Source organism: Harpegnathos saltator, unplaced genomic scaffold (assembly GCF_003227715.2).
Source record: "Harpegnathos saltator strain DR-91 unplaced genomic scaffold, Hsal_v8.6 scaffold650, whole genome shotgun sequence".
NCBI classification, from domain to species: domain Eukaryota; kingdom Metazoa; phylum Arthropoda; class Insecta; order Hymenoptera; family Formicidae; genus Harpegnathos; species Harpegnathos saltator.
Genome location: NW_020230483.1, coordinates 561526 through 581608, shown reverse-complemented (window position 1 = coordinate 581608; position 20083 = coordinate 561526). Strand labels below are relative to the sequence as shown.

The following is a 20083-nucleotide window of genomic DNA, read 5'->3' as shown; positions in this document are numbered from 1 at the left end:
TCCAATACGAGTGTATTCCCAAACTCTGAACTCATATCTTGGCGCTCGTTGCACTTATACTTCAGCTGTGGCGCTCCGTCCGAGCGAAAAAAAGCGTGAAAATGCATTCTTGGTGCACCTTCGATCAGTGATGTCAGAGACGGTGCAATTCTCGCACATGCGCATCGATGCGACATCATTGCCTTTAACACACGTTACGTTGCAGCTTTATAGTTTAGTTATTCGCGCGCTTTTGTATCGCATAGATCTAAGCCATCTGAAGTGAATATATATTTAACGTTGCGCTTTCTAAAACAATATTTTGTTTCGATTTTTCATGAGCCGTATACATTCGAATTAACGATCTTCGCCATGGTTTCTTTCGAATATAGCGAAGACCGGAGCTCTTACGTGTTTATGCCGGTGCTCGTGAGTGCTTGTGCTATCCCAATTTCGATGATCTTTTGGATAGCGAATGTGGCCTACTCGATATTGTCGCCAGAATCTTTGAACTCTACGGAAGGTATTGTATATGCACAATATGTAGCTTGAAATATATCGAAGTAATTTTGTTAGGTTAGAATATATTTCTCTCTCAATTCGGGATGAAGTTAAAAACGTGAGTCTCTAGAGTGTATATTATTATATAACGCTTTTGATATAACGAATAATTTAATTAAGTTTATCATCACACTGTACGATAAAAGTAGCGGTAAAGGTGACTTTCCACATGTAAACGAGGTGTAAACGAGGTTGTCACGAACATATAAATCACAGAAAAGTTTGGTGTTCGCTTCCGTGGCGGTTGGATGTGGTTCTTGTAAATGCGCATATTTTTTGGTAAAAAAGGTAAAAGAAAAACAAGGACAACGTATGGAAAACCCACTGTCATGTTGTCCTTGTTTTTCTTTTACCTTTTTTATCGAAAAGAATGATGTCGGGACCTACTCCCATCAGCTCAGAGCCATATATTGAAGGAAGGAAGAATAAATCATAGAAGTTAACGACTTAATAATAATAAATATATCGTCTTTGACTTAAGATATTTGAGATTTTTTATAAATGCTTTTTTATAGATGATTTTTTATAGGTGATTTTTTATAGATGATTTTTCGTAGACATTTTTTCGTAGACAGATTTTTCGTAGAAGCGTCGCAGTTACAGATAATCATAAAATTATACGATGACATTCGCTGAGCACAACTCCTGATGAACGTGCATGTGTGTGCGCGGTGTGATAAATATACATAGCGCCAATTTTTTAAATTTAGGTGCAAAGTTCCGTCTGATAGAGCAAGAACATTTCTTTTACTATACATTGAATAAAATTCTGATTTCGTACTTTGAATATGTAATATAAATATGTCTCTTTGACTTTTAAATTGAAATAAACTGCACATGAATCTATGGCATTTTGAATCCAATGGTTATGTTTAATACCACATGTATATGTTTAAGATAAAATCATATATTCATACATTCTGGTTGGCAAGTTAATTAAATTAAATATGTAAAAAAGATCATTTTTTATAGATATTGAGTGATGTATCGCGTTAACAGAACGCGAGCATGATCGTTAAAATTATATATATAATAATCTTTAAATATATAAATTTGAATATTTTTCCAGCAGAGGATTTCTTAAGCATGTCAAATACAGTATAACTTGATTTATTTAAATTCAGCTACAAATTGACAGTCTGCCTCGAACAACGCGACCGAATGTTAAATCCGAAATTTTATCTCTATGTCTTTATGACGTCATGGCTGCGCCAAACAGCCGCGAATATTTTCGGAAAAAGCGGATGGCACATAATATCGGATAAACTATCGAATTTTAAAGAAAAAGAAAAAAATCATGCCATGATTTCTATTTTTGAATTCTCGTTTCAGGCTTGCAATTTTATTTAAATAGAAATTTTCTATATTCACATTTTCAATATTCGGTAAATTGTATTTTCATCTTAGGATATCCAGTGATCTCACCATGGAGATGGTTGACTGCGGTTGTGATACCGTTTTTGTGCGCTTTTTGGGGTTTCCGTAGGAAATCTGTAGACATCAGTGGTGCACTTTTCGGTAATGAAAATTTCGATTCTAAAATTTTATAGTACAATAAAGTATAGAATAAAGTTCACACACATACACATTAATTCTACAAAATGTAACAAAAAAGCTACAAATGCTGACTATCATGGAATTAAAATTAATTAAAATTATTTCTTATCTTTTTCTGCTTTGAATTTCACTCTTGTGTATATATTTTCTGGTTCAGTAATTAACATCAACGACAATTATTTGTCATTATTTCAGATCATAATTCCTCATGATATTTATCTTATATTGTTTGGTAGTTTATATCTGCATTAATTTTACAGTGTCATTGAAGAGAATTCAGATGATAAAAGACCAAAAAGTATTTATGATTTATGTAATTTATTATCTTTCGATTGATATATTAGTTTACACTTGTACAACTAATGCTGACTCTTATTTTTGCCTGATATTATAAAATCTGATTATATATTTTGAGAATGTGTAATATGCAAATTATTTATTTTCATAGCTTCATGTTGAAGGCAATACATTTTTTTTATATAGATGTTACACCGTTATGGTGTCACTTGATTGAAAATTTACGAGCCTCAATCATTGAATAAACTTAAGAAATTACAAAATTTTGTTCATACAATTTCTTTTTTTTACACAGGTTTGTTCCTGGGTTTTATATTAACGCTCTCGAATTTCGCTCACTTGATGGCCATCATGACGTTTTTCATCACTTCGTCCAAAGCTACAAAATTTCGGTCAGCACGAAAGAAAAAATTTGAAGCCGAGTTTAAGGAAGGTGGCCAGAGGAATTGGGTGCAGGTGTTGTGTAACGGTGGGATGGCCGCACAATTGGGTGTGTTGTATCTATTGGATGTTGGATATGGAGAACGACCCATCGACTTTGACAAAGATTATCGAAGCTCATGGCTATCCATCGGGATATTGGGTAAAATAATCAATATTTAATTTAAAATGTGAAAAAATGCACTAACTGAACGAGCGATTCACTGCCCTCTGATTTAATTTATAACGATGTGTGACTTAGTCGAACGATACAAAGTGTTGTCGTTCTCTTGTCATCTTCAACAAAAACTATTCACGAATTTTGCTTCGATGTGTAAAGTTTTTTCTAGTCTTCAATATTTGAGCTTGCCAACGGATATTGGGATGGAAAAAATTTGAATTCGACATCTTGCGATTTATCTTACAGCAACATTTGCGTGTTGCAACGGCGACACGTGGGCTTCAGAATTCGGTACGGTGATCGGCACTGGTGACCCTTTCCTCATTACTACGAGGAAAAGGGTGCCAAGAGGTAAGAGACACTAACGTTAATTTGTTGCACAAATGTGCACGAATTTGATCTAGATCTGATTTTGTTGTTCAAGGAACGAACGGCGGTGTATCATGGGTAGGCCTCTTATTTTCCTTCCTTGGCGGTTTGGTAGTTGGCCTTTCCTACTATATCACAGTATTAAACACTGTCGATACGGCTGTCCTGCAACTAGCTGCACCGCAGTGGCCTATTGTAGTCGTCGGGGGCTTAGCTGGATTATTCGGTAGCATTATGGATTCTATTCTGGGCGCAACTCTACAATATTCTGGTAACTTGATACGTACTCTCGAAATTTTATCCATCTCGTAACACCTAAATTCAGAGATTAAACGAGCTTTTGTGTTTCGTAATGACCAATTGCATTGACGGATTATCGGATGTATGATGAATTATGATTTCTGTCTCTAGGAATAAATGAGAACGGTGCTATAGTGGAGCGACCAGCGAAAGGTGTGAAACACATTTGCGGTAAGCAACTTCTAGATAACCACAGTATAAATCTTTTGTCCAGCATCGTTATCGCTCTTACTTTTCCGAGGTTATCGAATATCTTCTGGCCGTAAGCGAAGTCTAGAAACAAAAAATGTTATTGCGTCCACAATGTATAAATATCTCTCTTTCTATATATATATATATATATATATATATATATATATATATACTTTTTTTTTATTTGTTCTAACCAATATCGTGTATATCAAGGAATATGTTATTTTAAGGGTGCTGTTATTAATATAAGATATTAAACTCGTAATAATATATTATTTAAATGTTTTTTATTGTTTTAATGTTAATATTCTTGACATAATATATATTACCCGAAAACAAGTGATCTAAATATTTATAATTTTGTCTGTAATTTTTTTTACGAATAACTTCACGAATGTCATGATATAAAAATTAATATAAGGCTCATTGTAGTTTGAAAAAAAATGTTCGTTATTTGTAAATAAACATTTAGCACATGTGTCCTTTTTATGTTATTCTATGTATAACTTCAACTAATGGTTAAAATATGGGTTGTATAAAAATACTTTACAAAAGGCTTATATTTTTATTGTATAATTTACATGCAATAATTGGTGTTGTTTGTTGAAGTTTAAACTATTCTGGGGCACTAAATGTTCTTTTATTATCGTTTCAAGTGCCACATCATTCATATTTGCATAACGCGTGAGTTTCCGTAAGAATCTTATCGCTCAATGACGCTTGCGGATGATGGTTTATTTACCCGATTAAGAATTACTTTACTAAATATTTTATCTAGTCGAATTGCAACTCGTATGATTGACAATGTTTTAAATAATCCGATTCTGTATATAATAGTGCGTGGCGCCAAGAAATTCTGTTTTACTGAAATTTATACTCGAATCCAACATGATCTTCACTGTGTTAAAGAAACAGATTTATGAAGCTTTACTTGTTATAATGTTTCTTCAGTTTACAACAAAAATTTTTTTACTTAATTGTTATAAAATTACTCAATACAACACACAATATTAATGTATAGCTAATACTATATATATATACACACACACACATATATATATATATATATAGTTTTACATAATAAATATTTGCCACACACAAATAATATATTTTAAATATATTTCATATATTATAAATTTCTCATTATAAATGTTTCAAGTTTTTAATATGATTTTCAACTAGCACAAAAAATAGTGCCCGATTATTTTTCATATCACATATCTTTGATACTACGCATTTGTATTTGGCGCAAAACATGTGATAATAAGATTAGATAAATAGATTAGATGATGTAAAATTTTAGTTTGATCAGGCAAATTATTAATCTTACAAATGTAGAATATCTCGTTTATCGGTAATTACATACATAATAATTATATTATATTATAGCATATATATGTAGTAACTTTTTTCTCTAGCAAATTAATAAAAAAAAGATTTTAATTTAAATTGATATCTTGTTTACATTCAATGTTGATTGAATTATTTATATCGTGATGTAAATAAACGAGATATCCTGTATATTTATCTTTTTTAATTAAACTTTTAATCGACATTGATTATAATGTTAAAGATCTTTTACATTACAGTTGATTGCATAATCTAATAAAAAAAAAAAAAATACGTTTGGGATTGTCCCTCATTGATTTTCATGGACTTGAATATGTTGTAGAATAGCCAAAAATAACGGACACGTATCTTTTTTTACCGGCTTCAAAGTATTTTTACAGGGGTTGAAATGATCTCTCGAAAGAGAAAGAAATTTTATATATTTGATCTAACAAGCAAAAATTTTTGAATTATTTTACAATTTAGCTGAAAGAAATATATTTTCCAAACGTCGTTTCGGAAGCGGTTTTATTATTGGATTCGTCGACTGGAACTATTGCCGGAATATCATTCAAGAAACTAAATCAAAATCTGCAGAATATGCTTTTTTGTTAACTGTACCACCTGAAATAAACTGTACCAGTTGAAAAATACAATCACTGTACGACTATATTCAATACCTCTAAACGTGCTTCGAAATCGTTTAAAAGGAAAAAAAAAAAATGTATCTGTATTTTTGACTACTCTATAACATATCCAAACCTCATGAAAATCGGTGAGGAATAGTTCCAAATATATTCTTACAAGTGAGAATAGATCGATTAATTATCTATTCACTATGTTTCATGCTAACATAATATTTACAATATACGCATTAAAACTGCATCTAAAAACGTCGAAAAAATCACAGCAACGTCTAAAGCACAGAATACATTTCTGTGTTTATTTCGTATCGATATTTGACTCATAGCAATGTTGTTAAAACAGTCCCAAAAATATACAATCGAGAACCTAATGATTAAAATTCAAGAGCATGTGTATCCACACAGTCCAAAGATGGATGCACTTAATGATGTGTACGTAAAAATTTAAAATGTACTGCCTAACTTAATACGCTGAGTGTCACATTGTGACACACGAGTTTCCGCAGTCTTCCTTGTTATCCGTTTTAACGATTTTATTTATTTAGTTAGCAATGATTTTACCAAGTAATCTTGCTTAATCGGGTATACCTCTGCGGTTGGCAATGTATTAAGTAATCTGACTCTGTATACAGCCACAATCAAAAAGTTCCGACCTGACGAAGTTTACATTCCTACGTGCGGCATGGGGCATTCAATGTGTGGATGGAATCGAAAAAATACACTTTCAAAAATTCAAATAGAATATACGGTAATCTTTTCTTTAAATTCACCTAGGAATTCGTTAGTGGTAAGATCTTTGAGCTGAGCGCACGGTATAAATAATTTTTCTACCTTTACTAAAAAAAAAAAAAAAAGTTGTCACGAATACTGGAAACTCTATTCATGCTCCTTTTATATATTACGTTCCAGAATAATAAGCGAAATAAATTTCTCTGTACAATCTATTTGTTATATACGATTATCGGACATTTCCTATCATGATTCGCTGAACACAAGTATTTAAAAAAACAGGCAGGAGAAAAGAACGATATTATGCAAAAAGTATGCAAATGAAATCGATGGTCGTGGAAACGTGGAAACCACAATGGAATAATCGATATAATCGTGAGGTGATGATGAATGTATGTACGATCTAATTACCTACTGAAATTGAATACGATCAATAATATGCAATGTTCGTACAACTACCGTTTGTAACGTCCTTTTATCAACTGCAATGCCTTCGCCATGAGCGGTGCTTTAGTCTTCTTCACGTTGGTTGATGCTGAAAGCAAAATAATTGTATATCGATTAGAGATCAGAGAAGACTGAAACGAAAACTTCAAATTGCTCGACAATAAGGTACCAAACACTCACTTGACGTTTTAAAGCGTGACATCGGCGGTGGTGGCACCGCGATGTTTGTCGCGTTATTAGTTCCACCACCGCCAACTAACTTTTTCTTAAGGCTCGATACCGTGGCAGGCGTATCATTAGCCGTGCCATATTTCGCCTGTTTCTTCAGCACATTTCGCGGTGGCTTCACGACATTGTCCACATATGCAAGTTTGGCAGATCTCACTGGGACAGACTTGTCGATGGATTGCTTGATGTTGGCAGTTAATGTCTTCAGTTTCGCTTCTCTCTCGTCTAAGCAACGCTACACAAGATAACGGTGACGTTAATTAGTATGAGAATAGCTCGGATTGAGTATCATGAACATTATCTTTTTTATTCTACTACCTTGACTTTGCCTTGAATTCGCAATTTACTCACCATATACATCTCACGCCACGACTCCATTTCCTGCCTTTGCTTGTTCCTGAACTCACGATTACAGTGGAACTGCCACAGCGTGCCCGTATCCTCTATGAGATATGGATTATAGTGTTCCAGCGTAAATAACTGATCGGGCGTGGCACGTTCCAAGACTGGCTTTATTATGTCGTACGGTACACCACCGGTAAACTCGAGAGCTGATGGCAGTAAAAATATTTATATAAAATCCTGATATGTTAATGTGCTTTTGGGCAATTACGGCAAAGAAACGCACTTACCATCAATATTTTCAATCAACACTCTCATGCTCAATTCGCACAACGATGGCACACTCGTGTAACCGACCTTGTTACCAGAGTACACTTTTGTCCTGTGAGTAAAGATTCATGTTATAAGGTAAGCGATACAGCGAAAGTACGGGTTTGTGCGCTGCTAGAAAAAGAAAGGGAAGATAACCTTTGATTTTTTACGTGAATAACGTCATCGACAAACTTTGCTTCTTCTTTGCGCTGTATAGGATTGATGTGTGGTAGTGGTTTGTAATTAGGGCTGATTTCAGGTAATGTGGATGCTAAGTCTACATTAAGTGGTTCCAGCTTCACGTTCGACGCCAAGAGAGACGGTGGCTATGAAAAATCACATGATTTCTTTATCACTGCATATGTTATATGAGATATGAGAGCGTATGAGAGCATATGAGATAATTCTCGAATAATCCTAGTCATTTAAGTTATTCTTCCTGCCAAGAGATATTAAACAATGAGATGTAAATTACATTTGGATCGTCGTTGCAATCTGGCTCGATTTTTACTGGTGGCTGCTTTTTCTTACTCGGAGGCGACGTTATTTCTGTTTTAATTGCCTTACGTGAATGATTAGAGGAACTATAATTACGTTTCCTCGACGGTTGAGGCATGGTGCACATGCCTAGTGCTTCTGCAAAACTTGCACCTAAGCAGAAAAACAATATCAGAAATACTTTATATCTTTATCATAACATATTCATTGCTTAGGAATTTTAATTAATATAAAAGGTTATATATACACTGAAAGGTATTAATATAACAGGATCTATATATATATATGATATATATATACACGATACATATATATATACATATGATGTATTAAATTGACTGAAAATTTTATTTATTTACCCATGTTTAATAATATTAATAATATCGTATGAAGTCAAACTCTGCAGACATGTTCAAGGATAAAAAAATTTATTTATCAAAATGTGGAATGTAAAATTTATAAAAAATAGATTTTACTTCATGACAATAAAAATAAGTTAGTACTACTTTATAATAGTATTAACTCTGTTAATTTATACAATGTTATTAATACACTTTAGTTGTCTACACTAACCAGAATTGCAATCTATTCCTTCATTACTGGTTATCTCCTGTGATAAACGCATTTTCATTTCTTTCTTTTTTCCATGGTTACTTTTATCCTCTTTGTGTTCTCGTTTTTTGTCTTTGTCCTTGCTTTTGACATGATCCTTACTGCTAGAAGAAACTTTCAATTCGGATATTTCCTTGCTGGAATGATGATTGGAATCCCTTTTTGTATCAAGCTTTTTATGATCTATAGACTCTTTTTTATGTTTATGTCTTTCACTGTTGTCCTTTACTTTATTACTCGAATCTTGCAACTTGAGCTTACTGGAACTGCTCTTTGATTCCTCTTGAAAGCTTCTCTTTTCCTTTTCCTGTTTAACATTTGATTTGTCCTTATCACTCTCTACCTTTATCTTAATTTCGGAAAATTTTATCGAAGAATGATTTTTTTCTGAAATAAATAACTGTGGTGTCTCATCGTTACTTTTAATATCAGACAGTTTGGTTCTTTTGCTTTCTCTCTTCAAGGAACTTGAGTCAAGAGTTCTCCTTGCGCCAATGCTCTCGCTACCAGTGCCACTGGTGCTATTTTTTGTCAATTTGTCACTTGCTTTCTCTAGATCATTCTTGCTGTGATTATGCTCTTTAGATTTATGAGTTTCATCCTTTCTTGAACTACTCTTGCTGCTCCTGGATTCTTTGGATTTCATCTCAATCTGTGAATGTTTATTTTTCTCATGAGAAGAATGACTATTTTTCTCATGTCTTCTGCTCTTGTCCTCCAGATCCTTTGGGCTTTGTTCTTTTAATTTGGACATATGTTTTATACTTTGCTCTACAGACATTTCACTCTTACTGTCTTCATATATACGTTTCATTTCTTGTGCTTCGTCCACAATGTTCTCTGCAGTTTCTTCTGTTTCTTCTATTTTCAGTGAATCGTAGTTGTCGGTACAATTTTCAGTTGTTACACAACCTTCATCTTCGTCTTCTCCGCTGGAATATTCATCTACTACCATTGCCTTCCATTTTGCTACTAAAGCTTTGGCAGCATCACCTACTGCACCATCATACTTTCTTAAACCATTCACAGTTCTTCCTACTCCAGTCTCTTGAAGATGCTGTACCGTTACAGGTAGATTGTACAACTTTGTAATGCAATGCAGTATCTAGAAAGAATTACACGTAATAATGAATTCAGATGACAGTGAATTTTGGATAGAAGCGATATCGATATAAAAATCGAAATCGTTCGAACGATTTAAAGCTGATGATGTCGAGGTTATATCGTCTACAGTTAATTAATTTACAAGAATTACCGCGTACGAGTACTTTAACATTATAAACATTAAATATACATACTCGATCCAAATTATCGCCACATTTCTCTATATTTCGCTGGTAATGATCGATTTTGTTTATAACAGACATATTGCAACTACCAGCTGCTCGTTGCTGTACGCCGTAGTGTAGCTAGCAAAATTGCTGAAGAAACTCACCATACTACAAATAAGAATTTGTGGTCTGTTCTTTTTAGCTCCAATTTCTGATTGGATGCTGCCTTATTGCGCCGGTTTAGCAGTGTAGCTAAAAAGAACAGATCCTTGGCTCTTTCAACCAATACAAACATTATTCACTTAGTATTCAGCAAGCTTTAGATTTAATTGGTTCATATTTTTAGATTTTAATTAAATCTGAAAGTATGCACCAACAAAATCCAAGAGTTCGTTACGAGTTTTGTAAGCGGTTGTAATATTTGGTCTGTTCTTTTCAGCTGCACTGCGGAACTAGTGCAATAAGTTAGAATGAGACAGCTATATTTTGTCTCACTTTAACTTCTTGCACCAGTTCAGTAGTTCAGCTAAAAAGAACAGACCAATTGAATGCACATAATGAATGCTTTCTAACATTTTAAGATGATGTGCAGCCAATAAAATGGCAATAAGATTTTATAAATTGAACATAAAATCAAACATTTTAAGCTGCAAGATGATTCCTGCAACATATCATGATTATAATTTTTATCAAAATTGTGGTCCATTAAATTTTACATACTTTTCACATACTATAATATATTCGAGTCGAGCCAAAATCGATTAATAACGTCACAAGGCTCCATTAGCTAATCACAAAGCTTGTCCGACCAGAGAGAAACCTGCGAGCGGCCAACACGACATTTTCTGCGACACCGACTTTCCGCACTGGGCAAGGAGGCCATCTGCATCCATTTTGAGAGGGGAACTACGATGCTACATCCACTTTCAGGTCTCGGTGGTAAAATCTGCATGTGGTGGAAGTCGGTGTTACATCCATTTTCAGGCGGTTTATGTCCGTGCTGCAACCACCATCTATCTCTTGCCATCTCTATACCAGACTATGCCCGGAGGTCTAAAGAGAGCGGGGAAGGGAGAGAGGGGAGGAGCGGAAAAAATAAAAGTACGTATTAAATGTTAAATCTTCGAATACATGTTGCCGTATCAAAGTCTCCTCTATAATAAACGATTTGACATGTCTGGAGACGCATGATATATCGTTGCCCGCGTCCCGTTCCCTTCGTCCTGCTTCTCAATTCAGCATCCCGTCCGCTCCGGACATTCGCTCGTGGCACTGACAGCGGCCGTCGGTGAGCATTCGATCCGCTCGGAGGAACACGTGTTAATTAACGCGACGAGACTCCGATTATAAATATCCCGCGAGTCGACGAAATATTTGAACTTTTAGAAAAAGCATCAAAGAAAATCACCTTGATGTTGTCATGGGTGAAATCTCACCCTGGTATATATATAATTTTTTTATTTTCGAAATAAAAAAAAAAAGTCAAACGAACGCAATTAAATGTTATTTATCATCATTGAATATTAGATGAAAAGTAGAAGAGTTATTGTCCGCAGCGGATAATCTCCCTGTATAAAATGTCGAACTGAAACATATGAAAAAGTATTGACATTTTGAATACTTTGAAAATCGGAATTCTGCTTTCTGATCCGAAGAAAGGGACTGAAAAGTATTAGTTCCCATTAAATTTCACCGCGCTAAATGCAAGACGAGAGAGTGGTGAATGCTTCGTATTAAAAAGGATTCAATTCATTTCAAATATGCCTTGTGTTCAATCGCAATCGATAATTTTCAAATGCGAACTTTCGCATTGAAAAGTATTCACTTCTTCTCCTAATTGTTTTCGGATTCAGAAGCATACAAGATTTTCACGTTCTATTCCCCGTCGCACTGAAAAGTATTGGCCCGCGATCCAATCTGAGATTCCCGCAAAGCAGAATTCACGACGAAATCTTGTGCATCTCGCGAAACAATACTTTTAAATACGACGTTTTATACAGGACTAACATTTAATAAGAACGAGACAAAATTCGCATGGGATGAAATTCCATTCTCTTCAAACTCTTTAACGCTACCATGACCTTTAATTATTCTCCGAAAACTGCGTCGCAATAATTTTGACACTCTGTACAATTAGTTGCTAACACATTTTCTAATCGTACACATTTCTCTTTAATTAACATAAAACTAACAAATATCCGATGCTTCGACAGAATAATTTTCTTTATTTTTAATAATCAATAAATAGTAAATCAATGTCGCGTACAATTGAAAGGCCTCCTCGCCGGAAAGTTCCCCTCGTCGTTCCGGAACCTCCGAGAAAAGAAGAGACGCCCAAAGACAAGTCTCTCTTGTTGTAACCGCCGCCGAGGCCCGCAATGTTTATTACATCGCGCCGATTGTGTTGATCGGCTCGCGAGCGACGACACTTTTTGCCCTTCGTATTATAATACTCGCGCACTTCGTGTATTCGACCTCATTCCATCAGCAGCAGCCGTGCGGGACTCGATCGTCACTTCCGTCTCGTGTAATTGAAAGAAACGTATCTCGTCGGTCTTCGAGATATTCAATCGGCATCGCGTTGATTAACCGCATCGCGGTCGAATCGCGAGTATCGGCATTAGAAGCGTGAGCGAGTGAAATCCGGAGGACTCCAGCAGGACGCCGGCAGCGATATGTCACGTTTCCAGGCATGGGGAATCATTTATTATGCGGGTGGTCTCCGATAACGAGAGCGGACATTTGACGAATTTTCCAGGAATACGAAGTCGGAATTTCGCGCTCGGAATTCACGATCCGTCATCATCATCCGACTAGTAATCCGACTAGTAATCATGACTTTATGAGTCTGCAATTACTTTCGTCAAACGTCTTTGTCTCTCTATCTATTTGTTGCGTTGTTATATACAAGAGATATTGATCCAGACAGAGACGGATAACGGTCCATGAACGCGGATCTCTAATTCATCATGTTCTCAATCAAATATTCTGAATAATTCTCAACTGTGTGAGCATACCGGTCTTGTGTAGAATTAACGTCATATCGCTCCTTAGACTGCGACCTTTGTTGTTTTCGGTCTTCTTTCAAGTCTGTTTACTCTCGTTACGGGATCTAAATTTAAATGTCCATTCGTAAAAGAGTATTTTCGAGAGCACACAACTGTTGTCTGCGCTTCTTGGTGTCATTTCAAGAGCTCCAAGTCAGCTTTGCATGACTGGTGGCATGGCCACTTGAATGGCCGCGCGAACAATCGAGGAAACTGAATTTGCCGATAATCGCAAAGGCGAGCGGCAGACGTCACGGACGGATGACAGCAGCCCGTCTCAGGGCTGCCCGATAACAATGCTCTTGCTGCAATTTAACTTTAAACCACAGCAACCTCCAGTCGCAGGAAACTATCTATCGCGGACTAACCCCTCGAGCGGAATGTTCCCGAAAAGCGCTCTTGACATAAACGCTGGTTATAAGCGAACTTGCCTCGTTAGGGCCTCGTCGCGTCTATAGTAATGAAGCTCATTCCGCGTTGCGCGCTCCTACTCCTCAGATTTCTATCATTAATAACTCGATAATTATTGCAAATCTCGCAAAACGGTATGGGACTTTTATGTTTGTCTCAATCCAATCTACCCTCACACTTCGGGTTGGCAGCTAATTACACTTCGTATGACCTTCATGATATTAATCATACACAATGTCAATTCTTTTTTTTTTTGCACATGTTAACATGTTAATTCATGTTATAAACACGTAACAATGTACGAGACCGTGTTTGTCAAGTTTGTCAACGCTATTACGGTTGTAGCACGGACATAAACTACCTGAAAATGGATGTAGCACGGACTGCCACCATATGCAGGTTTTACCGGCGAAACCTGAAAGTGGATGTAGCATCGTAGTTCCCCTCTCAAAATGGATGCAGATGGCGCCCTTTCCCAGTGCGAAAAGTCGGTGTCGCCGAAAACGCCGTGTTGGCCGCTCTCACGTTCCTCTCTGACGCCAAAGAAGTAGCTATAACGGGTTTAACTGAATGGACTTGTTGATAACGGGTTAACAGCAATGTAGTTCTAAGGAGAAAGATCAGATGACGCCGGGTAGGTCATACAGTCGAAACTTTTAATGGGTCTAAACTATTTTGACTCGTTATTATTTCCTTTCATTACTTCTAAAGTCTCCGCTACGAGCCGCCACTGACTTGAATGAAAAATCGAGCAAGTAATGCAATGTAACGATATAGGCGCCCTTTCCTTTTCAAATTTAGCGGCAGGTTGGACTGGTACTTTGTGCTCTTATCAAGAAATATACGAAATAAATACGGAATAATGAAGAATATCGCTAACAGTATTTTGCAGCTTGAAGCGTCTGTTTATCAGGTACACCAAATTCACAACACTATTTCGTTTATTGCTGCGACATATGTCGTTAAATGATGAGTGACAATTGCTCAGTATTTAACCTCACTTCTCAGTTGATCTTTAACATCGCAAAGCTTCGATATAAAGCGGTGTACATAAAGAATACGAGGGATAAATGGAACAGTTAGACTTTTTATTCATAGGTTGAATTATTCTGTTTATTTCTTGCGAACACCAGAAGAATATCATTTGTTTCAATGTTGAATAGTTCGGCGATAGAAAGTTACGCATTCATTTACATTTATGTACATTGAAGTTTACATTTTCAGTTTGATCAGAGTGACTATTTTATATGCGACTTTTAAATGTGTGTCTTTATTTATACACGACTTTTCATTTATAATCGGACAAATTTCAAACGGTCATAACACGTGACGGATTTTGATTTATATTTACGTAACCTTATAAAAAATTTGCCAACTTTATACTTTATGATATATCAGAGGAACTTAAGGAGCCGAATCTTTGAGGAACAAAATTAGTTGAAAAGTTTGTTCAACTTTCAAAGAACTTCCAAACTAGGGAGTGCACAGTAGCGCAACAAGTTTTCCTTAAAGATAAACAGACCTAAAGCAACAACAACAGTAATCGATATCGTGGTTGGGTAGAGAGAATCGCCGATCGATGCGATTAGCTACGCAGATATTAATTTTACGCAATACGCACAATTAGTTTACGCATATTCTGTGCAATATCGATTTTATCGATCAACTTAAGTTGCATATTATGTGCAGAAAATATTGCAATCTGCACGCTTGCCACATATTTCTTTCGAATTTATTACAGAAAATTATAGAAAATTATCGCAAACCTATTATCCGATTAAATCGGATGAATGTCGCGCAATAGCACGCGAACTCGTCTGCAATTAATTGATACGTGGTTAACATCGCGCTTATTTCTATGCAGATGTTGATTATAAAAATAGAACAAACAAAAACAGTCTGATAAATACCACGAGACGTTTATGTTGCGAGACAAGTCCTTGCAAAATCAACACTCGAGTACAATATCGAACGCGTTTCATCGCTTTACAGATGATCTGATTATCTGTTACTCTCTCAAGCATGAATTCAGTAATACTCAACATTTCTATCAAAATGAAATCCATGATTTCAGAAAAAAATTGACGAGAAAAAAATCGCATTTTTTGGAAAAAGAACCGTTACAAATCAATACAAACTCTCACTTTTTTTATGATTCTCGCAGCGGATTCGGAAAGAGCGACCTCGAAAACCCCCAGTAATGTATTTTGGATTAAAATTTTCGAGCATTTTCATAAAAATTCATAACATTGAAATCAACGCGAAATTTCTGTCCCAGCCGTCATTAATGGGTTAATTGCCATCGCGTCAATTACAGTCGATAGCGATTCGGTACAGTGTTTGTCAATATCGTCTCTCTGTAATTAATTGTACAACGATCCGCACTCGGTCATTATCATTATCGTCGCCACGCCGCTGATGAACAGCGGCGCGCGAATGCACTCACACGTGCACAAAAAAATTTCGTTTGACCAGAGGGGCGTTTTCTCATGGAGAATCGCGGATGTCTACGATCGTCTATAATCTCGCTCGGAGAAAACGATCAACGACTCAAAGTACCGTGAACGAATAGTTTTTGTTCATATTGCGAACTCGTTGCAACGTGGGAAAGAATGATCCGACTTGTCTCGTCGGTTGATGTTGTCATATGATCACAATATGACATTAACATGTACGCCTCGTTATACTCGCGGAAGTGTTTACCTTCTTTAGCAACGCATTCCGATCGACGTTGGAATCTGCGTTTTCTTCGGAGATACACTTTTTGTAAAAATGCTTGCGGGTATTTTCTTATTTTTATGCAGGATTAATGACGTCGTTGAGTAATGGCAATGCCTTAAGGCGTCCAATAGATTCTATTCTTTGACCCCTGGATAAACGGACTGCATATCGTAAACGCGACCGTATACTCAAGCAGAACGCAAAACCTTGTGACATCAAAATGACGTCAAAATGATAAAGCAAACTCATTTTTTATCATGATTCGATAATTTTCTCGTCATTTTTATGTAATTTTGATCATCATCGTGATTTTCTGTTCTGCCTGGGTAATTCTCCATTCTGACGTCCTCTCTGACGACTCATCTCGCACGGCTGCAATCATATCGTGTACTTTCAGGATAACTAGCCGGCTCCTCATAGCCGCATGCTTGCGGTTTTAGCCCGACGGTCCTTGATTCCGGTCGCGACTTCTAGGATCAGCCGACAGCGAAGAAGCGAGCGATTGCCCTTCAACCCTCGTGAAAACCGCGATTGTCCTTCACTGAGACTGCTGACCAGCCGATGCGGAGTTTCGCGGAAACTCCCCTCGTTCTACCTGTGTTCTCTTCTTTCTTTGTCGGCTGCGCTCAAAGCCCACGACTCGCGCCTTAATATTATATCAAATTGTACCCGCCCCGAGTCAACAAAGCATGGAAATACGCGATCGATCCCGCCGGCTAAAGATGCGAAAGAGCGGCGAAATAAGGAGAATTCTCCTGTAATTTCCTCGCGGAGGATCGTACGCGGCAGCGAGGATTCATCGCCGAAAATGAAACAGCAAGACCATCGGTTGGCCGGATACCCGACCAACGGGAAACGCACCGCTGCACGCACGATTGTCCGCGAAGAAACGAACGGCAACGAAACGGCGTCACGCACGGCGAATCCTCATTTTCGCATGTTATCGCACACACGAGCCGGCGGCGGTTCGCGATGCGAGGCATGTAATTCATCCCTCTCAATCTCGTAAGTCGGGAAAGGCGGATTGAGAATTTGGAATGTAAATCTCTAATCGCGATGAAATGGAAGAATGCATCTCAGCAGCAATCAAAAATAATCAGAATGAATGGAGAAGTTCCTCTGAAAGAAGGACTTTTGCATTCGCGATCATGGCACTTGAGCTCAGGGTGAATTGCGATGATTTCGTTCCGTCCCGTCCGTTTCCTTTCTTTTTTCTGGCGCAAAATGTCAGAAAAAGTGAACATAGCTTTCTCAGATTGTGCAAAATGTTATCACGAATTTGTCTGCACATATCTCTTGTATTTGTGTAATCTCTTGAAAGTGAATCATCAGAACACGCAGTTGTCGTCGTTTCTTCCGAGATTAGCTGAGATCAAATACGCGAATACGGATAAGAACTTGCTTTCAACACCGCAGGAAGTAGATACCCCATAAATTGGGTGCTTCGAATTTGAATTTAATTATGTAAACGATTGCAAAAGACACGAGGTAACCAACTAACGTTCGTCAGGCTCACGAGCGCAAAGGATTTATCGAGACTAACGATCATCCGCTATTTGGCACGCGCGACTCCTTTCGACTACTCGCGTGTTCGTATTGCGAGATCACTTGGCAAAAGCGGTTTATCGTCCGTGCCGTTTCTTCGTCTCGCGAAATCGAAGCCCGCCAGCGCGCGTTTTCGATCCGCGCACATGCTCGCGCTCGCTATCCGTCCGAGCGCGTGGCCGCTCGGCGTTTCCCTACCACCGGCACTCGATGGGCACTCGGTGGGTATCTGGTGGGCACCTGATGGTCTCCACCAGCGGCACTACATCGCGGCACTATCTACTCGCTCGCTATTCGACAGATCGTGGACCACGCGCGTGCATTCGAACGTCGCCGGACGGATCATCTCGAGTTCTATCGTGTCCTCGATTTACCATTTTCTTCATCATCTCTTATTTCTCTCTCATTGTTTTATCCCTCTCTCCCCCCCCCTCTCTCTCTCTCTTTCTCTCTCTCTCTCTCTCTCTCTCTCTCTCCTCTTTCCTCTCTTTCCCATTTTTTGCCACTCGCTCGGACAATTCGCTCTTCTCTCTTTCTCTTCCCCGTATGCGAACGACGACTCGCGAATTAAAAAGGAGGCACGCGGCCGGCCCACTTGGATTTAATCGCGAGAACTCGGCGAGTGATCTTCGAGCCGCGTCTTTGTGTGAATTGATTATCTTGTTACCGGATAAACCTTTGATTCTCGCCGAGGAAACAGAAGTATGACGAACGTATCTTGTGACAAAAAGTGAGCGCCTAAGAGGAGCAGAAGAACAAGGAGGAAGAGGACCATCGGCGCGATTCCTCCTTCGTTTCCTGTCGATCGGTCCTTCGACATCCTACAACAACATATCCACGCAAGTTATCGTGAAAAATAGGAAGGAAGGAAGGAAGGAAGGGAAGGCAGGAAAGAGAGAAGCGAGTCGGAACAGTCGATCGACAGGCAACCGTGAACACTCGTCGGAATTTAAAAGGTATCGTGATTCTGCTCTAGGTTGAAATGTAAAATTGCACTCGATAATGGGAGGGGGGATAGAGAAACTCGCCCGGTGTCTCTTTCTCCGCTCTTCCCACTCTCTTTCTCCGGGAGCTTGTTGTGAGTTACATAAAGACAGATTTTACTGGCCAGTTAATGAACCCGGTTGTGCGTGCGTCCGTGGAACGTCCAACGACGACGAAGACAACGACGACGACGACGACGACGACGACGACGACTTCGACGGTGGTCGGGTTGACATTACGTAAGTAAACGTGAATAATTTCTCATCTGAAAGCAACGAAAAATGCGCCCCAAGAACAGGGTCGCGTAATGCCGGTGATACACGCGTCGGGAAACGAAGAGAAAGAGAAGCGGAGAAAGAGAGTGGCGGAGAAAGAGAAAGAGAAGAAAGGCAATAAAACCCTGAGAGAAACGGGTACACTGAAAGGAAACGGGCGAATCGCCGTTTTATAGGACATTGAATTCCGGCCTCCTTTAACGTGAAGAGTCGCCGATAGAGACGGGAAATGACTTTTCGTACGATCGTGAAAAAATGAGAAGTAGACGAGAGAGAGCTAATGAGCAGCGAATTTCTCCTGATCCTCGATTAATTCGTCGTCGCGCATATTTGATAATATTCTCTATCTTCTTGATATTTCAGCTGCTATCGAAACTGATTTTCACTGAATATGGTGGTCTTTAAAGCGCTTTGTTTTGAGACAAGTATCAACGAGCGTTATCTGTTCTCCCGTTATTACATCTGCCTCATTTTGAGCTGCACATGTCGCGCAGCGCGATTAGCGCAATAATTTTAACGCTTCACATCGTGCTGTATGATATTTTCATTCACTGATTGTGCTAAAATCGCTCTCCAAGTCCTTAACCTACCGCAAGGTGGATAAAACGGCGGAGTCTCGATAATGTGACCTGGATGTAACTCGACACACTTAGTAAACTCGCAACGGTTAAATTAACCTGCAACAATTATGCGTAATATCTCACCGAGAATCGTTCCGTAAGCCAAGCACCCGACATGATTTATCGCCCGTGAAAGATAAGTTATAAACCGTTGTTAATAGCGCGAGCGCGTTATTTAATGTTAACGGGTCCACTCGCGGAGCTTGCGCGCC

At 38.0% G+C, this 20083-nt stretch overlaps 3 protein-coding genes across 5 annotated transcripts in view; 2 read left to right on the top strand and 1 right to left on the bottom strand.

The window, feature by feature from the left end:
* The first annotated feature begins 132 nt into the window (after positions 1–132).
* LOC105187466 (transmembrane protein 19) lies at positions 133–3983 on the top strand. The gene is made up of 6 exons (XM_011148282.3): positions 133–502; positions 1948–2058; positions 2690–2977; positions 3242–3346; positions 3420–3635; positions 3776–3983. The coding sequence occupies exons 1-6, from the start codon at positions 352–354 to the stop codon at positions 3928–3930; spliced, it is 1026 nt and encodes a 341-aa protein (XP_011146584.1). The 5' UTR covers positions 133–351; the 3' UTR covers positions 3931–3983.
* On the bottom strand, positions 3876–10418 carry EloA (transcription elongation factor elongin A). 2 transcript variants are annotated; one of them, XM_011148283.3, is made up of 9 exons: positions 10296–10418; positions 8959–10102; positions 8363–8538; positions 8044–8213; positions 7866–7957; positions 7585–7784; positions 7186–7468; positions 7018–7093; positions 3876–3937 (listed from the first exon to the last, which is right to left on the bottom strand). In XM_011148283.3, the coding sequence occupies exons 1-9, from the start codon at positions 10362–10364 to the stop codon at positions 3907–3909; spliced, it is 2241 nt and encodes a 746-aa protein (XP_011146585.1). In that variant the 5' UTR covers positions 10365–10418; the 3' UTR covers positions 3876–3906. The 2 variants fall into 2 exon arrangements, with proteins under 2 accessions (XP_011146585.1, XP_011146586.1); XM_011148284.3 differs by lacking the exon at positions 3876–3937 and having other exon boundaries at positions 7014–7093.
* Positions 10419–18441: 8023 nt separating this feature from the next.
* Positions 18442–20083, top strand: part of dsb (scavenger receptor class B member debris buster) — a 37234-nt gene continuing 35592 nt past the window's right edge. The window contains exons 1-2 of one of the 2 annotated variants that reach the window (XM_025304844.1): positions 18442–18948; positions 19104–19215. The gene's annotated coding sequence lies outside the window, so the exon portion shown is untranslated. The remainder of the gene's footprint in view (positions 18949–19103; positions 19216–20083) is intronic. The other variant, XM_011148275.3, reaches the window with a different exon arrangement.

Bases quoted from the DNA above. Each gene is read 5' to 3' on its own strand.
- LOC105187466 (XM_011148282.3), top strand. From the start codon at position 352: ATGGTTTCTTTCGAATATAGCGAAGACCGGAGCTCTTACGTGTTTATG. The intron at 2,059-2,689 runs GTAATGAAAATT...TTTTTTACACAG, and splicing joins CATCAGTGGTGCACTTTTCG to GTTTGTTCCTGGGTTTTATA. The intron at 2,978-3,241 runs GTAAAATAATCA...TTTATCTTACAG, and splicing joins GCTATCCATCGGGATATTGG to CAACATTTGCGTGTTGCAAC.
- EloA (XM_011148283.3), bottom strand. From the start codon at position 10,364: ATGTCTGTTATAAACAAAATCGATCATTACCAGCGAAATATAGAGAAA. The intron at 8,214-8,362 runs GTAATTTACATC...GATTTTTCATAG, and splicing joins ATTGCAACGACGATCCAAAT to CCACCGTCTCTCTTGGCGTC. The intron at 3,938-7,017 runs GTAGTTGTACGA...TTTTGTTTCTAG, and splicing joins ATAAAAGGACGTTACAAACG to ACTTCGCTTACGGCCAGAAG.